This window comes from Ostrea edulis, chromosome 4 (genome assembly GCF_947568905.1).
Source record: "Ostrea edulis chromosome 4, xbOstEdul1.1, whole genome shotgun sequence".
Taxonomy (NCBI): domain Eukaryota; kingdom Metazoa; phylum Mollusca; class Bivalvia; order Ostreida; family Ostreidae; genus Ostrea; species Ostrea edulis.
In genome coordinates, this window is record NC_079167.1 from 93503507 (window position 1) to 93525668 (window position 22162).

Genomic DNA, 22162 nt, shown 5'->3' on the forward strand with positions numbered 1-22162 from the left:
AATTTTGCAGCCCTTCACCGACAATGGTGACGTCTCCATATGAGTGAAAAAATCGTTAAAGGGGCGTTAAACAATATATAATTAATCAATATTCTGATGAACATTCACCATATTGAATACTATTGTAGAAAAACAAAAGGGCCATGGGCCACATCGTTCAGCTGAGATTTTCCCTATATATATCCGCATGACCGGTCGCGGTAGTTCAGTAGTAGAGCGTTCGCTTCGTAACCTGAAGGTCGTGTGTTCGAGCCCCGCTCGTGCCATGGCCGTGTCAAACCTAAGACGTTAAAATAGGTAGTGATTGCTCCTACGCCAAACGCTCGGCATTTATAAGCGAGAATCAACTAAAATTTGTCAGTGTATTTTCGCTATTTTCTCCCCTTGGAGAAGGGCATTGCCCCTCATTTGAACAAAATTGAATCCCCTGCACCCATGGATGATTTGTACCAAGTTTGGTTGATGGCCAAGTGGTTCTGAAGAAGTAGATGAAAATGTGAAAAGTTTACAACAACACCAAAGAAAAGTTTTGACCAGGAAAGCTCACTTGAACTTTTGGCTCAGGTGAGTTAAAAAGGGGGAGAGGCAGTCACTTATTTATCTGCATCTTACACTTACTTTGCATATAACTAACTTTGAATGTGTAAATAATGTGCATAATGACCGTTGTCAAAAAGCCCCCCCCCCCCCCCCCCCCCCTTCCACTTGTCTAAAAACTCAGTTGGATCAGTAGTAAATATGAGTCCTCCCTAAATGAAACTTCTATGGTACATATATAGGACTGCAGACTACCAGAGTGAGAGTGATTTATAACTCTTCAATAAGTGACAAAGATAATGTGAAGGAATTAGAGATGTTTTTCTCCTTAACAAAAACATGGCCTGTGCAAGTATTTCAATAACCTTGACCATATCACTAAAGTTCAAAACTTCCTGGTCATAAGTAACCGATGTGCAAACGTTTAATTTGAGGTCCTAATGTATCTCCATTACAAAGGTTTGGCTTGAACAAATATTTCTAATATTTTCACTTGTGTTTCTGAACTTGATCCAAGGTCATCTCTCATGTCAAACTGCCCTCCCTCAAACAACCTTTGTATCATGAATGAAACTCTCAGTATCCTGATATTGTGTTATTTTCCAGATAAAGGATTTACCTACCTTTTCCTGTGACCTTGACCTTAAAGGCAATATGACAAACACAGGATGGACAGAAAGACAGATATGGTGTGCATTCAGAGTTAAAAAAATGATAATAGCACTATTAAAATGTTTACCATTGGTCTACCTAAATCTTGTTGATTGATCACAGTCATGGTAGAATTACCTGCAAGCATTTTTTAAAGTATGGTAACTTCATCACAGAGACATGAATTTTCTGATTTCTCAGATGGTAGCCATAGCAAATTTCAAAGGTTTCGCAATTTTCCAAAAATTGGCACAGGTAGCCAATGGTATATCAATTACCACAAAACTACACCCCTAAGACCTGAACTCTTGACTTAAGGGGAATGAAATTTACAATTTTGGTAGAGACCCATATGTCCATTATAATTTGGCACTTTTGTTAATATATTCTCAATGTTCAGGAGTAAATAAAAACTTGTTCTGAACCAGAAGCCATAGATTCACAAATTTAGTCGAGGCTTTCAAACTTATTAAAATACACCCAGCTTCTCTAATGACCTGGCTCCAGGATCATGAAACATTTTTTGAGCTTAGGTCAAAATCTGAATATTGCAATGAAATGATTAAGAATCATTCGATTCAAAATTAAATTCTTATTCAATTTTGTTTCATCAAATTTCTAGGGTCTCACCAAAGTAAAAGCCACTTAAGACAGATGACCTTTGATTTCAGGATGTCTTGTTTGATATATATATGTACAAAAATAGTCTACCTATCATCTAAATCAAATTTATTGATATTCACAGAATAAAGTACATGCACCATGGATTAAAAAAAGAAAATTTCATTGTTTTCCAAAAAAAAATCCATAATGGATTTTGCTTATTCTTTTTCAAACCCATGTCTGTTAAGTGCTCGATCAGCAATGAAAGCAGTCTGGTGTTCCCGGGGTTGAGGAAACTGTTTTAGTTCATTCAGATGTGTACTTCACTAACAGAACAATTAATGCTTTGTCTTCTGCATCACAATCACTTTCACTGTCAGTTTCGTCTATGTGCAATAATTTGTCAGCTGGCATCCCCATCTTCCTCAGAATGATTGCAATTAAGCCATGTCCAACTTAGAATGAACAAGAATAAACAATGTGCAACATAATTAGTTTGAAAACAGTTTGAAATCACAGCAATGAGTTGTAGTGGTCAGATGGGTTTGATTGCCAGTGGCCAGATAGCTCAGTTGGTAGAGCACTTGACTAGAAATTCAGAGGTCTGGATTTGAATTCCATGCGCAGTCTTCAATTGCATTTTCTTCCTTCCTGTTACATTTGGTGCCTTGACCAGTCCCTGGAACCGACCGGTTAAAATACCTGCCAGGGGATTAAGATCATGTGTTGATGTCTTCAAGGTGTGAAGACATGTAAAGGAGGGAGAGAATGTGGTGGTCAGATGGGTTTGATGGCCAGTGGCCAGATAGCTCAGTTGGTAGAGCATCTGACCAATTTCTCCCTTCCTCCCTGTTACACAACATATACCATATTCTTCCCATATAGCATCCCTCTCCAATGGACTATTTTTTGATTGTCAGGAAATCAAGGATCTGTATTATTAATGTTTGGAATTGTTACTAATTTGCATTTGCAATGAATCAATAATTTTAACAAGAATTAATATTTTTATCAGAAAGGAAATATTCAAAGCATTTAAATTTGAATTTTTCCATTTAACCATTTTAACACATTATTAAATAATCGCATCCAAAATAGAGATGAAAATTAGCCGCACCCTCTCCGTAATTTTCTTAATGCCCAGGACACTAAATGGGTAGAATACGGTATATCAATAATAAATATTTAGAAGAAATGTTTTGTGTAATTCCCATTGAATTGCTACCCAGCCTTTTAAACCAACTGAAACAAAGTAATAATGACAGAATTTTATTCATTTAAAGTGCTTAGTCACAGAAAGTACCTGTCACATCAATGTTTCACAATACGGTGAGGTAAGATCTCTATATAAATAATTCAGGGGCTGGTTTTTTCATTGTAGAATTTTTTCACATTGGTGGGCATCAATTAATCCATGATGCAGAAAGGATCATAGAAACGGTGAAATTTGGTGGCAAGTGTTTGGCACAATCCATTTAAAATTAAAATCTACCCCTGCGGCCAACCCGGGGAATCACTAAGCACCCAGGACAAAACGATCATTGGAGTTGAACAAGGTCGCAGGAGTTGTCGCGCCTGCCCATGGATTAAAGGCATTTATCTAAATAATGATAAATGACATTAGTCTCACTAGTGAAAAAAAAAAGAAATTTTAATTTACCATTTCATCAATATTATACAATTATTGACATATTCTCAGTCAATATGATTTAGCTCCTAACATCGATTCACCCAGAGGACGATGTGAATATTGTACTTCAAGGGTAACATTGACAAAAAATGTTGACAATTGTTTTAAGATCGTGACTTATTAATTAAACTGGCTATTACAGCTTGTAAAATGAAACATGTACCTGCTGGACAACCATCTTTGTTTAAGACCTTATAGTCAAAAGCTTTGAAGATGCAAGTTTTCATTGGACATAAAACAAGAGGCCCATGGGCCACATCACTCACCTGAGTCACCTTGGCCCATATCTAAAGATTTTCCAAATGTATTTGCATGTAAAACTTTGGTCCCTATTGTGGCCCCAACCTACCCCCGGGGACGATTTTTACAAACTTGAATCTGCACTATGTCAGAAAGCTTTCGTGTAAATGTAAACATCTTTGGCCCAATGGTTCTTGAGAAGAAGATTTTTAAAGATTTTCTCTATACAATGTATATTAGCATGTAAAAATTTTGATCCCCTATTGTGACCCCATCCTACCCTGGGGGCCATGATTTAAACAAACTTGAATCAGCAATATGTCAGGAAGCTTTCATGTAAATCTAATCTTTACTGGCCTATAGTGATTCTTCAGAAGATTTTTAACAATTTTCCCCTATATATTTGTATGTAAATTATAAACTTTCATCCCCTATTGTCGCCTATCCTATCCCCAAGGGCCATGATTTTAGCAAACTTGAATCTTCACTATATAAGGAAACTTTCATGTAAATTTGTACTTTCCTAGTCCATAGGTTCTTGAGAAGATTATTTTTAAAGATTTTCCCTTATTTATTCCCTGTAAAATTTTTCATTTCTCATGCAGAGGCAGCTAAGTGATGTTCTATTGTTCGCATAACAACAGCAGATCACATAGACTGACATAGTATGTATATTTGGCAGGTCATGTGGAATGTGGATATCAATTTCATATTCCATAAGCAGGCAAAATCATACCACATTCCTCTCATCCAATGAAAATGCACACTATTAAATAGAGGTGGAATACCTGTCAAATTGGAAGAAAGACATGATTCCTTGTACCAGAAGAAAGGCAGACAGAGATTAAAACTTAGTCTCCAAGAATTCCTAGTTATCTACTTTTAAGAAATAAATTTCACTTTTGAAAACACAGCAGCTAGGACATAAACTGCGATACTTTACACCAGTGTACTTCATGAAGATCGAGTGTCAGCTAGCGCTTCATCAAAAGTATGCTGGCGTGAAGTGTTGCTGTGTAAACCTTTGTGTATTTTCAAAAATGAAATGAAATTCATTTTTTTTTTATATTTACGTTTTACTTTTATTTCTGTTGGAATATTACCTGCCGTTAAAATAGTTGTACTATATTTATCAAGAATTCATACGCAATTCATACTCAATCTAACTTGCTCTCCCTAAAATGCTTTCTCATCTTGACTACCCTATACCCTTGGGTTTTCTCCCAGTTTACATTCAGGACAAGTTTTGTCTACAGCACCATGATGCAACAAAGAGAAAATGTGAGGGTCACACCAGGATTTGAACCTAGGTCCCTATGGATCTGTTCTATTCAATAACATTATCAGATACCCACAGTTGACTGAATTTTTCTACTCGCCATCAGGCGTATAAAAAAAAAAAGAAAAAAAGTGGGGTTCTGGTTCCCTGACCTACCCTATTTTTCGATCCCTCAATCCTACTTTTTTTAAAGCTAGGGGTCAGGATCCAATTATCATAATAAATTCATCTGTCATTGGTTACCTCCAAAATGTTGATAATGCAGCTAGGAAATTTTTAAAAGACATAAAAAAGTTTTGAGTGACATTTACACAAAATATTTCAGCATCACAGTACGGTATCTTGCATGATTTTTTTTATTCATCATCAAATATCCACTGGAGTTACAGACCTGTTTAATACTGCATACATTTCTCAAAAGCATGTATAAGAAGGAATCACACAATTATTATTTTTTGGCCTAATTACGATGAGCAGAAAGGTGTATCTGACGAAGCATAGATGCACACTTTACAATACAATGCATCACATGACCTGTGCATGCCTTTTTTATGAACAAGCATTCTGCAGCTTCACCTTCCGGATTCTCATCAAATATGAGCAACACCTGGTTCAGCATAGCAATACAAAATATCAAAGCAGACAGTTCAAGGGACAGCTGTCTTTGTTGTGTCTGATGAGTTTCACTTGAGAGATCTGTTCCTCAACACACCGCTTTGTACTGGGCAAATTATCAACAACCAAAAGCATATACTGTTGTGAATGTTTCCCAACAGATGTCTAATGCAAGTTAACAATGATCTTGCACAACATGAGTCTGACAACAATCTGACTGCTTGTGTGAATCATTACTTTCTATCCCTTCATTTCTAATATGGACTCATGAAAAGTTCAGATATATAAATAATTCATAAACTTCAGTGAAACAAAATTCGAATTATTTTTAGTGTTTGTAAAACTGTAGAAGTCTTAAAGTTAATAATTTTTTTTTTAAAAGTATCGATAGCTTTGGACATTTTTGATAATCATAAATGCCAAAAAAACTCATCATATTTACATCAGGTACATTTATGCCTTGTTGCTGGCATTGATAAATTTTATTATAGCACCATATTCAACACACAGTAGTGGCAGATCTAAGTAGAGGGGGGGGGGGGGGGGGGGGGGGGGGCTACAGAGAATGCAACATCCTACTTTGGCTGGAAAATCTAACTTATTTTGTTCCATGTTGGGGACTGTTATTCCAATTTCAGTGCAAGGGAAATCCTCTCTGATGGGTGACTACCACCCCATCCCCCACCTTTTCAACATATTTCTAAATCTGCCCCTGCACAGTGTAATAAATATTTAAGTCTTTAAAAGTCTGTTTTCACTAAAGCAATTTCTCATTCTGTAGTTTCAAGACCTTTGAATTTCTGACACAAGAAATAAATTTCCCTGGAATCATCTCGGCTTGCCTTTGGCTTGACAAGTTTCACTGAAGTAAAGAGTTCCTCCATTACAGTGGTTAGTTCTCTACAACCGCTCCCCTGCCAAAGTTTTACCAGAACCGTGCCATTCACCGCTAACTGAGTCACTGAGAACTGTAATACTTTTGACACCAATGACACAAGAAGTCTTCCGTCAAACTCTTTGAACCCCGATGCATTAGGTGCCATGTCACTGAGCATCACATCTGGTTTTTTGCCTTCAGACAATAGGATGATTTTCTCCTGGCAATCCTGGGAAGTGAAGTCCATACAGTCTAACACGTCAGCACCTGGTATTTTGCTAATGGGCAACAAGTCAATGCTGATCACTCGTCCTCTGGGTCTGCTTGAATCTGAATGCAATGAGAATTAAAAATATTTTAATTTTGAAAGGTATAGTGTAATTCAAGATTTCTAATACTGATAAATTTTCATGAATCTGCTAAGCATAATACAGTCGAACCTCTTTGTGTTGTGAAAACTTCAACACATCGGAGATTTGACTTAACCAAATCCATGATATATCATTTACCCCTGAATATTCATAAATTGTTACCATGTACCACATAATCATAACTGTTAAAACTGCTGATAAATGAAACACCTTTACATTGTTCTACATGTAGGTTTCTTTCAATGATCATTAGTCTAAAATTAATAGACATGTATTATAACCAAAACAACAAACAAAACAACATTACACATATAAGGCCTATAATTAATATATTCATGAAGTCCACATTCACAATAAATAAATATGTATATCACAATCAAGTCAATTTAAGTCAGCAGAGGTCTAAAAATAAATCACCATCACAGTCACAAATATTGCACAATCACTTTCGGGATGTGTTGCCTTGGTTTCGGGATGTGTTGTCTTGGTTTCGGGATGTGTTGCCTTGGTTTCGGGATGTGTTGCCTTGGTTTTGGGATGTGTTGCCTTGGTTTCGGGATGTGTACGTTGCCTTGGTTTCGGGATGAGTTACCTTGGTTTCGGGATGTGTTGCCTTAGTTTTGGGTTGCAGGAAACCATTTCAACATTACAGTTTTAATGTCTTCAACACTGGAATGCTTCATTTGTTTTCTTCTACATGCGACAGTATGCATCCTTGATTTTAGATGCTTTTTTCAGCCAGGTTGACAAAATGCTTGGTTTGATTCCAAAAGAATTAGTGATCTCAGATCCTTTCTCCACCTCTATGATTGCTTCATATTTTGTCTTGATAGACTGCATGGTAAACTCTTGTTTTTTACTCTAGATGCTCGGTAAAGTATTTTGTTTTTTACCTCTAGATGCTCGGTAAAGTATTTTGTTTTTTACCTCTAGATGCTCGGTAAAGTATTTTGTTTTTTACCTCTAGATGCTCGGTAAAGTATTTTGTTTTTTACTCTAGATGCTCAGTAAAGTATTTTGTTTTTTACCTCTAGATGCTCGGTAAAGTATTTTGTTTTTTACTCTAGATGCTCGGTAAACTCTTTTGTTTTTTACTCTAGATGCTCGGTAAAGTATTTTGTTTTTTACCTCTAGATGCTCGGTAAAGTATTTTGCTTTTTACTCAAGATGCTCGGTAAACTCTTTTGTTTTTTACTCTAGATGCTCGGTAAAGTATTTTGTTTTTTACCTCTAGATGCTCGGTAAAGTATTTTGTTTTTTACTCTAGATGCTCGGTAAACTCTTGTTTTTTACTCTAGATGCTCGGTAAAGTATTTTGTTTTTTACCTCTAGATGCTCGGTAAAGTATTTTGTTTTTTACTCTAGATGCTCGGTAAACTCTTTTGTTTTTTACTCTAGATGCTCGGTAAAGTATTATTTTTTTTTTACCTCTAGATGCTCGGTAAAGTATTTTGCTTTTTACTCAAGATGCTCGGTAAACTCTTTTGTTTTTTACTCTAGATGCTCGGTAAAGTATTTTTTTTTTTACCTCTAGATGCTCGGTAAAGTATTTTGTTTTTTACTCTAGATGCTCGGTAAACTCTTGTTTTTTACTCTAGATGCTCGGTAAAATATTTTGTTTTTTACCTCTAGATGCTTGGTAAAGTATTTTGTTTTTTACCTCTAGATGTTGCTGATCCAGCTATCCCCTTGGATGATACAGCTTTTTCACTTGATTACACAACTGTCATCTTTGAAATTGCAGAGGGTAATGATAAATTGTAGTTTGGGGGTTATGCTACACCGGTGAAATATCTCTCTACCTGGTATGTTTTTATCTATAAAATCAATTATCGACACCACTTTATAATATGTGTGCACTATGATTTTTCATTTAAAATAAATTATATGAATTCATTTTGTAATTAAATTTAAAATTAAATCTCATGGCTTGGGTTAGGCTGTATTTATAAACAGGGCGCATCTTCCCCTCTTTGGATTTAGTAAGTGAAAAAGATATGTTTTAAGGTTAATTGTATGGCTTGTCTTATGGTTTTTTTTATTTTTTTTATTTTTACAAATTATTGAGGAAATATAAGGATATAAATTTTCTAATATAATTTTTATTGTTATTCTCTTTAAAATCTACATTCATATCTTGTTTTGTTTTCAATACACAAACAAGAGGCCCAAAGGCCACATCGCTCACCTTATTACCTCAGCCATTATTTCAAGATTTTCCTTATATAATCGCATGTAAACCTTTGATCCCTATTGTGGCCCCAACGTACTTACAGGGACAATGAGTTTTACGCACTAGAATCTGCACTATGTTAGGGACCATTCATGTAAATGTAAAATTCTTTGGCCCAATGTTTTTTGAGAAGAAGATTTTTAAAGATTTTGCCTATATATTTTTATTTATAACTTTGATCCCCTATTGTGGCCCTATCCTACCCACAGGGGCCATAATTTTAACAAATTTGAATCTGCACTATGTCAGGAAGCTTTCATGTTAATCCGTACTTTCCTGGCCCAGTGGTTCTTGAGAAGATTTTCAAAGATTTTACATATATATTTGCATGTAAAACTTTGATCACCTATTGTGGCCCCAACCTACTTTCTTGAATCTGCACTATGTCAGGAAGCTTTCATGAAAATTTCATCTCTTCTGTCCAACTTCAACATAATCCCTGGTATTCAACACAACCGACTTTGATACAACTAAGCACAACTGTACATATTAAGAATTTTTCACCCAGGTGCATTGTAATCAGGTTTCACTCCATTCTGAAATTGACCTTACACCAGCTCATTGTGGAGAGCTGATTATATACATATCTATCCCATTTTATTTTGGGGCCCATAGAAAATGTGACCTAGAAGGGTGAAAATACCTTTGGAAGAAATTTTTTTTTAGCATACAGTGGGGTTTTTTTTTTGGGGGGGGGGGGGTGTGTGTGATATGTTGGGCATTCTTGTGCTGTAAAGTAAATATATAGAATGACAAAGTGCTTTTGTCCAATTTTGTTTCAATATTAATGTCATTACAATAGAAGTCTTAATTTCACAGAGATTAAGTCGACTTAAGTGTGCACACACTGTACAATGTTTAAGTATTGCACATGTATTTTCAAATTACAAGTAAGAGTATAAATAATATTAAATACAATCCGGGAATATGTCTAATCCTTCCTCGTTTTGTACAGCATCAATACTATACTTGCAAAATCTTTTTATCAATGGATGATTAATAATCAAGACCATCATCTAATATTACCATCAGGTGAAATCTAGCCATTAATTTGGTTGTGATGAACTTGATTTAAAGTAAACACGACATAAATATAAGAGAGGTAACAGGAATGGCTGATGATAACAAACTGTTACTACTGTAAGGCAGACAGGCAAGAGGGAACAGAGGAAAGAGGGAGACAGGGGATGGGGACAGGAGGAGGGTGAGAAGAAGAGAGGGGTGTGTGAGGAGAGGAGAAGAAAGTGAACAGAAGAGAGGAGAGTGTAAGGACAGAAGTGAGGAGAATGAGGAGAGTGAGGAAAAGAGAAAGAAGTGTGAAGAGAAGACTGTGAGGAGAGGAAGTTGAGTAGAGGAGAAAAGAGAGGATGTGATGAGAGGAAAGTGAAAAGAAGAGAGTGGGGAGAGAAGAGAAGTGAGTGTAATGACAAGTGAGGAGAGTGAGAAGAAGAGACTGAGGAGAGGAGAGTGAGGAGAGGATAATAAGAAGAGTGTGAGGAGAGGAGAGTGATGAGACGAGAGTGAGAAGAACAGAGTGAGGAGAGGAGAGTAAGAAGAGGAGAGTGAGAAGAGGAGTGTGAGGAGAGTAAGAAGATGAGAATGAGAAGAAAATGTGGAGAGGAAAGAAGAGTGTGAGGAGAAAAGATGGGAGAATGAGGAGTGTGAGAAGAAGAGAGTTAGAAGGGGTGTGAGGAGAGGACAGTGAGGAGAGTTGAAAGAGTGTGGGGAGACAAGAGTGAGAAGAGGAAAGGAGAGTGAGAAGAACAGAGTGAGGAGAGGAGAGTAAGAAGAGTGTGGGGAGAGGAGAGTGAGAAGAGGAGAACAGAGTGAGAAGTGGAGAGTGAGGAGAGCAGAGTGAGGAGAGGAGTGAGGAGAATAGAGTGAGAAGAGGAGAGTGAGGAGAGTAAGAAGAGGAGTGTGAGGAGAGGAGAGTGAGAAGAACAGAGTGAGAAGAGGAGAGTGAAGAGAGCAGAGTCAGGAAAAGAGAGTAAGAAGAGTGTGGGGAGAGGAGAGTGAGAAGTGGAGAGTGAGGAGAGCATGGGGAAAGGAGAGTGAGAAGAGAGTGAGGAGAGGAGAGTGAGAACAGCAGAGTGAGGAGAGTAAGGAGAACAGAGTGAGAAGAGGAGAGTAAGAAGAGGAGTGTGAGGAGAGGAGAGTGAGAAGAACAGAGTGAGAAGAGGAGAGTGAGGAGAGCAGAGTGAGGAGAGTAAGAAGAGTGTGGGGAGAGGAGAGTGAGAAGAGGAGAGTGAGAAGAGGAGAGTGAGGAGAGCAGAGTGAGAAGAGGAGAGTGAGGAGAGCAAGAAGAGGAGAGTGAGAAGAGCATGGGGAAAGGAGAGTGAGGAGTGGAGAGCAGAGTGATGAGAGGAGAGTGAGGAGGGGAAAGTGAGGAGAGAAGAGCAAGGAGAGGAGAGTGAGATGAGTGTGGGGAAAGGAGAGTGAGGAATGGAGAGCAGAGTGAGGAGAAGAGAATGAGGAGAGGAGAGTGGGGAGAGGAGAGTGAGAAGAGGAGAGTGAGGAGAGGAGAGTGAGGAGAGGAAAGTGAGGAGAGGAAAGTGAGGAGAGTGAGGAGAGAAGAGCAAGGAGAGGAGAGTGAGAAGAGTGTGGGGAAATGAGAGTGAGGAGAGGAGAGTGAGAAGAGGAGAGTAAGAAGAGGAGTGTGAGGAGAGTAAGAAGAAGAGAGTAAGAAGAGGAGTGAGAAGAGTGGGGAAAGGAGTGAGAAGAGGAGAGTGGAGAGTGAGGAGAGGAGAGTGAGAAGAGCATGAGGAAAGAAGAGTGAGGAGAGGGGGTGAGGAGAGGAGAGGTGAGTGAGGAGAGGAGAGTGAGGAGAATGAGAAGAGTGTGGGGAGAGAAGAGTGTGGGGAAAGGAGAGTGAGGAGTGGAGAGTGAGGAGAGCAGAGAGGAGAGCAGAGTGAGGAGAAGAGAGTGAGGAGAGGAGAATGAGAAGTGGAGAGTGAGGAGAGGAGAGTAAGGAGAGGAGAGTGAGGAGAGGAGAGTGAGAAGAGGAGAGTGAGAAGAGGAGAGTGAGGAGAGGAGAGTGAGAAGAGCATGGGGAAAGGAAAGTGAAAATGGGAGATGATAGGTGAGTGAGGAGTGGAGATTGAGGAGAGGAGAGTGAGAAGAGGAGAGCGAGAAGATCAGAGTGAGAAGAGCATGTGGAAAGGAGAGTGAGAAGAGGAGAGGAGAGTGAGGAGAGGAAAGTGAGAAGAGTGTGGGGAAAGAAAAGTGAGGAGAGGGGGGTGAGAAGAGGAGAGCAGAGTGGGAGAGGAGAGGAGTGAGGAGATGAGAGTGAGGAGAGGAGAGTGAGGAGAGGAGAGTGAGAAGAGTGTGGGGAGAGGAGAATGACTAGAGGAGAGTGAGAAGAAGAGAGAGAGTAAGAAGAGGAGAGTGAGGAGAGGAGAGTGAGAAAAACGGTGAGAAGAGGAGAGTGAGAAGTGGAGAGTGAGGAGAGGAGAGTGAGGAGAGCATGGGGAAAGGAGAGTGAGAAGAGGAGAAGAGAGTGAGAAGTGGAGAGAAGAGTGAGGAGAGGAGAGCAGAGTGAGGAGAGCAGAATGCGGAGAGGAGAGTGCGGAGAGGAGAGTGAGGAGAGAAGAGCAAGGAGAGGAGAGTGAGAAGAGTGTGGGGAAAGGAGAGTGAGAAGAGGAGAGGAGAGTGAGGAATGGACAGTAGATTGAGGGGAGGAGAGTAAGAAGAGTGTGGGGAAAGGAGAGTGAGGAGAGGTGAGTGAGAAGAGGAGAGTAAGAAGAGGAGTGTGAGGAGAGTAAGAAGAGAAGAGTAAGAAGAGGAGTGTGATGAGAATAAGAAGAGGAGAGTGAGAAGAGGAGAGTGAGAAGTGCAGAGTGAGGAGAGGAGAGTGAGGAGAGCATGGGGAAAGGAGAGTGAGAAGAGGAGAAGAGAGTGAGAAGTGGAGAGCAGAGTGAGGAGAGGAGAGTGAGAAGAGCAGAGTGAGGAGAGGAGAGGAAAGTGAGGAGAGACGAGCAAGGAGAGTGAGAAGAGCATGGGGAAAGAAGAGTGAGAAGAGGAGAGGAGAGTGAGGAATGGAGAGCAGAGTGAGGGGAGGAGAGTGAGGAGAGGGGAGTGAGGTGAGGAGAGTAAGATGAGGAGTGTGAGGAGAGTAAGAAGAGGAGAATGAGGAGAGGAGAGTGAGAAGAGGAGAATGAGAAGAACAGAGTGGGGAGAGGAGAGTGAGAAGAGTGTGAGGTGAGAAGAGGAGATGAGATTGAGAAAAGCGTGGGGAAAGGAGAGGAGAGTGAGGAGAGTAAGAAGAGGAGTGTGAGGAGAGTAAAAAGAGGAGTGTGAGGATAGGAAAGTGAGGAGAGTAGAATGAGGAGAGGAGAGTGAGAAGAACAGAATGAGGAGAGTGAGAAGAGGAGAGAGTGAGGAGAGGAAAGTGAGGAGAGGAGAGCAAGGAGAGGAGAGTGAGAAGAGCATGGCAAAAGGAGAGTGAGAAGAGGAGAGTGAGGAGTGGAGAGCAGAGTGAGGAGAGCAGAATGTAGAGAGGAGAGTGAGGAGAGAAGAGCAAGGAGAGGAGAGTGAGAAGAGTGTGGGGAAAGGAGAGTGAAAAGAGGAGAGGAGAGTGAGGAATGGAGAGTAGAGTGAGGGGAGGAGAGTAAGAAGACGAGTGTGAGAAGAGTAAGAAGAGGAGAATGAGGAGAGGAAAGTGAGAAGAGGTGAATGAGAAGAACAGAGTGGGGAGAGGAGAGTGAGAAAAAAGAGTGTGGGTAGAGGAGAGTGAGAAGAGTGTGGGGAAAGGAGAGTGAGGAGAGGAGAGTGAGGAGAGGAGAGTGAGGAGAGGAGAGTGAGAAGAGGAGAGTAAGAAGAGGAGTGTGAGGAGAGTAAGAAGAAGAGAGTAAGAAGAGGAGTGAGAAGAGTGGGGAAAGGAGTGAGATGAGAGTGGGGAGTGGAGAGTGAGGAGAGGAAAGTGAGAAGAGCATGAGGAAAGAAGAGTGAGGAGAGGGGGTGAGGAGAGGAGAGGTGAGTGAGGAGAGGAGAGGAGAGTGAGGAGAATGAGAAGAGTGTGGGGAGAGAAGAGTGTGGGGAAAGGAGAGTGAGGAGTGGAGAGTGAGGAGAGGAGAGCAGAGTGAGGAAAAGAGAGTGAGGAAAGGAGAATGAGAAGTGGAGAGTGAGGAGAGGAGAGTAAGGAGAGGAGAGTGAGGAGAGGAAAGTGAGAAGAGGAGAGTGAGAAGAGCATGGGGAAAGGAAAGTAAAAAGGGGAGATGATAGGTGAGTGAGGAGTGGAGATTGAGGAGAGGAGAGTGAGAAGAGGAGAGTGAGAAGATCAGAGTGAGAAGAGCATGTGGAAAGTAGAGTGAGAAGAGGAGAGGAGAGGAGAGTGAGGAGCGGAGAGTGAGAAGAGTGTGGGGAAAGAAGAGTGAGGAGAGGGGGGTGAGAAGAGGAGAGGAGAGTGGGAGAGGAGAGTGAGGAGAGGAGAGTGAGGAGAGGAGAGTGAGGAGAGGAGAGTGAGAAGAGTGTGGGGAGAGGAGAGTGACTAGAGGAGAGTGAGAAGAAGAGAGAGAGTAAGAAGAGGAGAGTGAGGAGAGGAGAGTGAGAAAAACGGTGAGGAGAGGAGAGTGAGAAGAGCGTGGGGAGAGGAGAGTGGGGAGAGGAGAGTGAGAAGAAGAGAGTGGGGAAGAGGAGAGTGAGGAGAGGAGAGTGAGAAAAACAGTGAGGAGAGGAGAGTGAGAAGAGCATAAGGAGAGGAGAGTGGGGAGAGGAGAGTGAGGAGAGGAGAGTGAGAAGAGGAGAGTGAAGAGAGGAGAGTGATGAGATAAGAGTGAGAAGTGGAGAATGAGAAGAGGAGAGTGAGGAGATGAGAGTGAGGAGTGTAGAGCAGAGTGAGGAGTGGAGAGCAGAGTGAGGAGAGGAGAGGAGAATGAGAAGTGGAGAATGAGGAGAGGAGAGTGTGGAGAGGAGAGTGAGAAGTGAATGAGGAGAGGAGAGTGAGGAGAGGAGAGTGAGAAGAGGAGAGTAAGAAGAGGAGTGTGAGGAGAGTAAGAAGAGAGTAGAGTGAGGAAAGGAGAGTGAGGAGAGGAGAGTGAGGAGAGGAGAATGAGAAAATGAGAGGGAGAGGAGAGTGAGAAGAGTGTGGGGAGAGGAGAGTGACGAGAGGAGAGTGAGAAGAAGAGAGTGAGACGAGGAATCTGCACTATGTCAGGAATCTTTCATGTAAATCTTAGCTCTTCTGGCTCATTGGTTCTTGAGAAGAAGATTTTTAAATGACCCTACCCTAATTTTGCATTTTTGCAATTATCTTCCCTTTGAAGGGGGCATGGCCCTTTATTTGCATCACATAATTGTCACCTGCCAGGTTTTTTTTAAGGTCTTGATTTCAATGGCCAGGGCCTTTCCAATTAGGAAAAATAGTGACATTTGCTTGAAATTGGGAAAAATGTTACATACAAAGAAATATGAAAAAACCCAATTCGGAGTACTTTAAGGTATAATTGGGCTCCATCTGACTTCCAATTTGACCAAAGCTTGCCTAATTCAAATAAGCAGAGGCCAAAAAATTAGCTTTACTGAAGAATTTTAAAGCAAAAATTGTAATCTGTTGGCCTGTGAAGAAGATTTATGAACGATTTGGCAATCCTGCTTGATTTGTTTTCATTGTTTGGGAATTTCAAAGCAAAAATTGGGGAAAATACCTGCTTTTTACATTGGGAATGGGGCCTTATTTCTGCCCCCTACAGACCCTAAAAAAATTCCTGACACAACATGAGAAAGTAAGGGTAAATTTATTTGGATTAACAGGAGTTATATGCATATGTATTTTGTAAATAAACTGATCTAAAGACCATTATAAAGACACACCTATAAGACAAGCAACCACGAAAATCGAGGGTTTTGCTGATCATGCAGCCATGAATTGAGATAGGATAGGTACTACCAGACTCAGTAGCCGTGGCTAGCGACGATGCTAAGTTTATGGGTTGCCCTACACTGGGGCATTATTGTAGTTGACTGCAATTGATAGAAAAATATCAAATGTCAAAGCTACAGATCAGAAAAATACAAATGCCAAGCTAGGGAAATACGATTTGTCATCACAAAATGGCAGAACAGGGACATCATTTGGGGAAAGTGTTGATCCGTGTATTCATCTTATTTTGTTTCTACAAAAGTTTAAACTGGAGAAGTATTACCAAGTCTGTTTTAGAGTTCGGCATCTTTTGATATTATCTGATTGTGGCAAATACAGATCTATATATATATTACAGAAGTCGGAAGGTTGTATATGTGAACAACAAAGAGGGGAGAAAACTCATTAGATCAAGCAGAGATCAAACTCAGGATGCATTAGCTGTCATTTTGTCATCAAAAATTTAATTCATTGAAAATTGCACTATTATATTTTTCAGCAATAACACCAGTACATGTATATGATTATTTCAAACAATTTCTAACCTCAAAGCAGGCACATGAATATGTAATTTTGGTGATTAAATAATTATTGTCTTGCAAGACAATAATTCTTCCTTATATATTTGTTTACACGAAAAACGGTTATCTAATGTAGTTTTATTAAGTTTCTCTTGTTTTTGAACAAAATAAATTGTTTTATTATAGTCGTTAATATACATTCAAATGCCATTGAGAGATTTTGAAGAAGAAAAAAAAGGTTACCATCACTTTCACAGCTAATGCCCCTTTAGATTGATGACCTAGCAAGCTAACTATTGAGTTATTAACAAGGCATAGGAAGAATTGATAATGATATTGCTACAATACACAATTTACACCTATTCCCGAAATTGAACAAAAACTCTTGATATTGAGATGAAAATTTAGTTTTAGCAAAAAAGTGTCAGAAACATCATATATGACCTTAAAGCACACACAGTTAGAAGAATTGGATTCTTGAGATAAAGAGAAACCTCTATGTATTACTCCGTTTTCTGAAACATATGAGGGTCGGACAGGGGGTATGAAATATATGTACTACGATATCTCTTAGTGTACTGGACTGTCTATGTGTCTGATAAGTTATACAGTCTTCGAAATTAAGTGGTAGTCCGATGACCGTGTGACTAGTAAAATCGGGATAAGATTATTGATACACATGTCTGGTGGGCCAGTACATATTTCCAGCAGGAATTACATGTATATGATTCCGCTACTGGTTTGTGATTTCTGGTAGGAAATTGGTAAAACATTATCCACTCTTACTGAGGAAGAGAAAGCTGGCTCTACAGGTGAAGTATGAAGAAAGAGAGCGACAAAGAAAATACAATGCTGGTCTCGTATTTTAAGCATCTGGTGAAGAAAAACGTTGCAAATTGTAATTTAAGTTCTTGTCCAGCTGGGATAATTTTAGAACCAATTCTGTAAATGAACACATAAATAGTAAATGGAGTATATGTTTTACCCCAAAGTAAAAACCACAGGCGGCCGCCTAAGAATGAGTGAGCATTAGTTAATAACCTTAGTTTTTAACTAAGAACTAGAAGAATCAGTATTGAAGGATTCTGAAAAATCTGACTGTGAAATGACAGAGTAAGAAGCTGAAAGAGAGCTGTAACTCTTGTCTTAAACTTGAAATTTCAAATCACGCTGAATCTTTCTTACAAAGCATTTGGGCTAGTAAAATTTTAATAGGGCTACCAAATTTTGCCCGATGAGCTTGCATTAACAAACGTTAAATGCAAAGACTGGTCGTACATCTTAATGGAATTTATAGAATGGAGAGTCGGTGCCTGCTGTATGATCCCGTCGTAATGCATCATAATGTTATTAGAATTTTTCGGATTAAATTACTAAGAGGAGTAAAAAAAAAAAAAAAAGGATGCAGACTGCAAAACCTGAAGATGACTGTGTGACAGTTTGGATGAAAATTTCATTAAAAGTAACATTTGTGACCTCTTGGTTCAAATAAAATGGGTCTTAATCTATAATTAAATGCAAGCTAATTGTATCGTGGGGGTGGGGGTGTTAACATCGACAAAGCTACCGTTCGAATTTTCTCCATTGTTTACAATCACAATATTCTTGACTACAACGCCTTTGAGTATTTCTAATACACATACCTATACCTGTTGCATTTGTTCTCTGGCATGCAACCTGTGTCCATGATCCAGGGGCGGCCCCAATGTCAATAACAAGCTGTCCGGGTTGAAGAATTTTGTATTTGTCATCTATTTCTAGAAGTTTGAATGCACTTCTACATCGCCAGTTTTCCGCCCTTGCCCTCTTTACGTAGATGTCATTATGCTGTCTTTGGATCCACTGTCTTGAACTCGTCCCTTTCATTCTATACCCCATGTCTTGAGTACATAATCGCCAAACACGACAAACTTTCTTGGTCAGCGCCATTTATTTCTGGAAATCCCCTTTAAGCCTTTCTAAAAATAGGGCAACACTGTTTTTGACGGAACGCACAAGTTCATATTTTATGAGTCTGTTGTGGACTTGTAATATAAGATAGGCCTATATATTTACTTTATAATTACTAGATCTCTAATTCACACTATCCCCCTTTCTTTTTATTCTTTCTTTCTTTCTTTTTCTCTCCCCCACCCCCTCTAACATATAACAGGTGCTACACACTCGAGAGGTCAACAGGGAGATACCGGTTTATAACAACCTGTAAGCTTCCTTACACTCCAAGGGCGGATCCAGAGGGGCGAGGTCCAGTGGTCCGGACTAGGATCAAACTTTGGGGGGGAAATAAATAGAAAGGCATTATATAACGCGAAAAAAGGCGTAATAACACAAAGTGAAAAGGCGTAATTTAACGCCAAAAAAGGGGTTATTACGCGATTTGAAAGTCATGCTTATATATAAATAGACGAATCATTCCATAGACATTTCTCTCTTTCGTTGAACATGGGGGAAGAGAAATGATCATTCAGCTGCCCACAGAAAATGGATGAATAAAAGATTTACTACGTAGCTGAAATCAGTGCATGCATGTAACATGGTATACTCACCTAAAAAATAATTTCAAAGAGGAATGGAGAAAAACTTGGCGTAATTATTGATGTTAATTATAAACTTGACAAATCTATAACAATTCAATTTTTAATAGTAGAATTTCAGTCTAAATGTATTGTACATGATATATTTTCCAGATAAAGAATGAAAGATCCAATCCTTAACTGATAAAAAATCTTCTCGGCAGATATCAGTGGCGGATTTATGGGGGAGGGGTGCAGCCGGCGCCCCCCCCCCCCTCCTAAAATTTTCAAATTTAAGGTAAATCGTGGTGTCTTGTTCAGAAAAATACACTAAACGATAAAAGAAGCAATCATTTCTTCCACTCCTGGAGAAATAAATGGCAAAATCTTTTGATCGATTTCTTGAATTACTTTATTGGGAGAACTTAAAAAAATTTAAAACCCTTAAAATTTGCTTCATTTTATTAATTTCACCTTATTAAAAGTGATACAAAATAGTACAAATGACTAAATAGGAGACATATTTCAAGCCCAATAAAATCAAGGAGCTTTCGGGGGCTTCGCTCCCTGGGCTCCCACCAGGGTTTGTCCTGGACCCATTGGGAACCCCAGACCCCTTGCCTCATAAAGTGGCGCCCCCCCCCCCCCGTAACCGCAATTCCTGGATCCGCCCCTGGATATATATATGCAAATCTTATCTCGGAATGGATATCCGATGCATCTTTTAATAAAATATGATGTAGATAAGATTTTAAAAAGGAAATTGTATTTAAATATTCTATGTTTACACTCATGTACATGCAGGGTGTTGCTTCTGTCCAAAGACAATAGGTGAGACAAACCTTGGGGAGGAGGGGGTGGTATGTGTGTAAGTTTCCACCATAAATTCAAAAGGGGTAGATATTGATAATCGAAGATTGTACTGGAAACAAGAATTAGATTAAACCACGTTTTTAACCTCCCTCCAACATGTAATCATAATGGAATTGGAAAATACGCATTTATAAGGCAAAGTTGAATTATAAAAATACGCATTTATAAGGCAAAGTTGAAATTATAAGAATATGCATTTATAAGGCAAAGTTGAAATTATAAGAATATGCATTTATAAGGCAAAGTTGAATTTATAAGATTATGCATTTATAAGGCAAAGTTGAATTTATAAGAATATGCATTTATAAGGCAAAGTTGAATTTATAAGATTATGCATTTATAAGGCAAAGTTGAATTTATAAGAATATGCATTTATAAAGCAAAGTTGAACTATAGTTTTCAGTTTGAATTCTTTAAACAAAGAAAGTGACTAAGGTATTATACCGACGTGTATATACAATGTAGGTATAATATCGCCTTTTAGAAAGGCGTAATAACGCCTTTTTTTCGCGTTATAACGCCTTTTCATTTTGCGTTCTTACGCCTCTTTTCGCGTTATAACGCCTTTCTATTTACCCCCCCCCCCCCCCAATTTGATCCTAGTAGGCTTTCGTACACACAGTGCTATATCACAACTACATATGTACATTATTTGGCACAACTGAACAAAAAGAGGAACGCACGATGTTTTTAAGTGCTACTTCTATTAAAATATTCCATTAGATACACAGCTTGAAAAATGTCAACCGAACCAGAGTTTCGAACATTTTGAGACAGTTTGTTCCAAAGGAATGCAGAAGAGTAGCTGTATGACCGTTTATAATTTTCAGTTTTAGCTCTTGGTAAATATAATAAATTAGACATATAATCATTCGACCTGGTTTGGCAGCAACTCACATCTCTTGTATATTTAAACACATTTAGGTAATTTGGCATTTGATTGTTTAAAACTTTGAACAGAAAGACAACTTTTCTAAACATATATAATCCTTGATTGGCAAGAAAATAAAAAGCCAGTAGAGGTCCTGATATCTCGAATATTTAAAAGTATTCTTGCTACCTAGCTCTTTTGCAGCTTGAATTTTTTCTCTCTAAATATACAGTAGTTGATTTTGTTCGTTACACCAGACAGTACAGCAGTAAGTAAAATTTGGAAAAAACAATACAATTAAAAACCTTTATAAGTGCATTTGCCGGCATAAAATAAACTCACTCTCTTAAGTACAGCAAGCTTTCTTACAATTTTTTTTAAATAAACTCACGTGGGCATCCCATGATAAAGTATTATCTAAACACCTAATAGTTTAGCCTGCTTCACAAATTCAATGTGTACACCATTAAAATCTATTTTTTTTTTACATAATAGATGATAGGATTAATTATATGATAAAGATTTGTCATACTATTCTTTTGATATACGGCCTATATAAGCTTCAGTATTAATTTTAAAACGTTAAAATTGAAATTCCCGCTATCTATAGAGGCTGCCATGATGCGGAACTCTTTTGTATTCAAGACCAAAAAAATCAATAATTTTGACGTCACACCGTCTATTCCGGTTTTGATGAAATTCTAAGATCATCAAAGATGTGCATGTCGTAGATTTTACGAATACGTTGTAAATAGGTGGATGCCTTCCTGTCAAGCAGTTCATTACAATTCCTAACCCAACAAAGTTATTTGAAAAGAAAATACTATGTAAACTGTGGATCCATCATTTGCGTAATGACAAGTTGAGGTTTGAGATTTTTACATATATGAAGAAACAAGTACCATCTGCCTGATCTGCGACTTGACTGAACGTCTTCTTTTCTTAAATTCCTCTTGCGAAAGAACGGGCTCAAATCTATACGGCTCCAAATAATGACTACAACTTTGGAAACAAGTAGTGAATAACGCGAAGCATTTCCATGTATATAATTGTCTTGAGACCCCCCCCCCCCCCCCACAAGATGTTCTATACACTAGCAAAAGGTGTAAATGGGGTGAGGGTGGAGATTGTGAACAGTAGCTGAAAGATCAAGTGCTAGACCCCCCCCCTTTCACAAATTCCTGGATCCGCCTATGCGGTATGAAACCCACCCTTCCGAAAATATGCAGATTTCTAGATTAACCCCTTTTTTTTTCTTCTTCTTGCAACCATTACTGCAAATACCGGTAATCCCACACAAATATTCTTATTTACGACTTTTTTTATGCACTTACGGCCTAAGTTAGGATCCCGTGATGATACGGGTAAGAATAGGTCCTCAGTATATGTGAGAGGATATGGCGGTCGCCCGCCCGGACACCTGGGTTTCCTC

At 39.0% G+C, this 22162-nt stretch overlaps 1 protein-coding gene across 2 annotated transcripts; it reads right to left on the reverse strand.

Moving 5' to 3' along the window:
- Nucleotides 1-3046: 3046 nt before the first annotated feature.
- Nucleotides 3047-19570, reverse strand: LOC125668778 (rRNA methyltransferase 2, mitochondrial-like). 2 transcript variants are annotated; one of them, XM_048903193.2, is made up of 2 exons: nucleotides 18117-19570; nucleotides 3047-6822 (listed from the first exon to the last, which is right to left on the reverse strand). In XM_048903193.2, the coding sequence occupies exons 1-2, from the start codon at nucleotides 18400-18402 to the stop codon at nucleotides 6386-6388; spliced, it is 723 nt and encodes a 240-aa protein (XP_048759150.2). In that variant the 5' UTR covers nucleotides 18403-19570; the 3' UTR covers nucleotides 3047-6385. The 2 variants fall into 2 exon arrangements, with proteins under 2 accessions (XP_048759150.2, XP_056020351.1); XM_056164376.1 differs by having other exon boundaries at nucleotides 6159-6822; nucleotides 18123-19570.
- Between the last annotated feature and the right edge of the window lie 2592 nt (nucleotides 19571-22162).

Bases quoted from the DNA above. Each gene is read 5' to 3' on its own strand.
- LOC125668778 (XM_048903193.2), bottom strand. From the start codon at position 18,402: ATGGCGCTGACCAAGAAAGTTTGTCGTGTTTGGCGATTATGTACTCAA. The intron at 6,823-18,116 runs GTATGTGTATTA...CATTGCATTCAG, and splicing joins AACAAATGCAACAGGTATAG to ATTCAAGCAGACCCAGAGGA.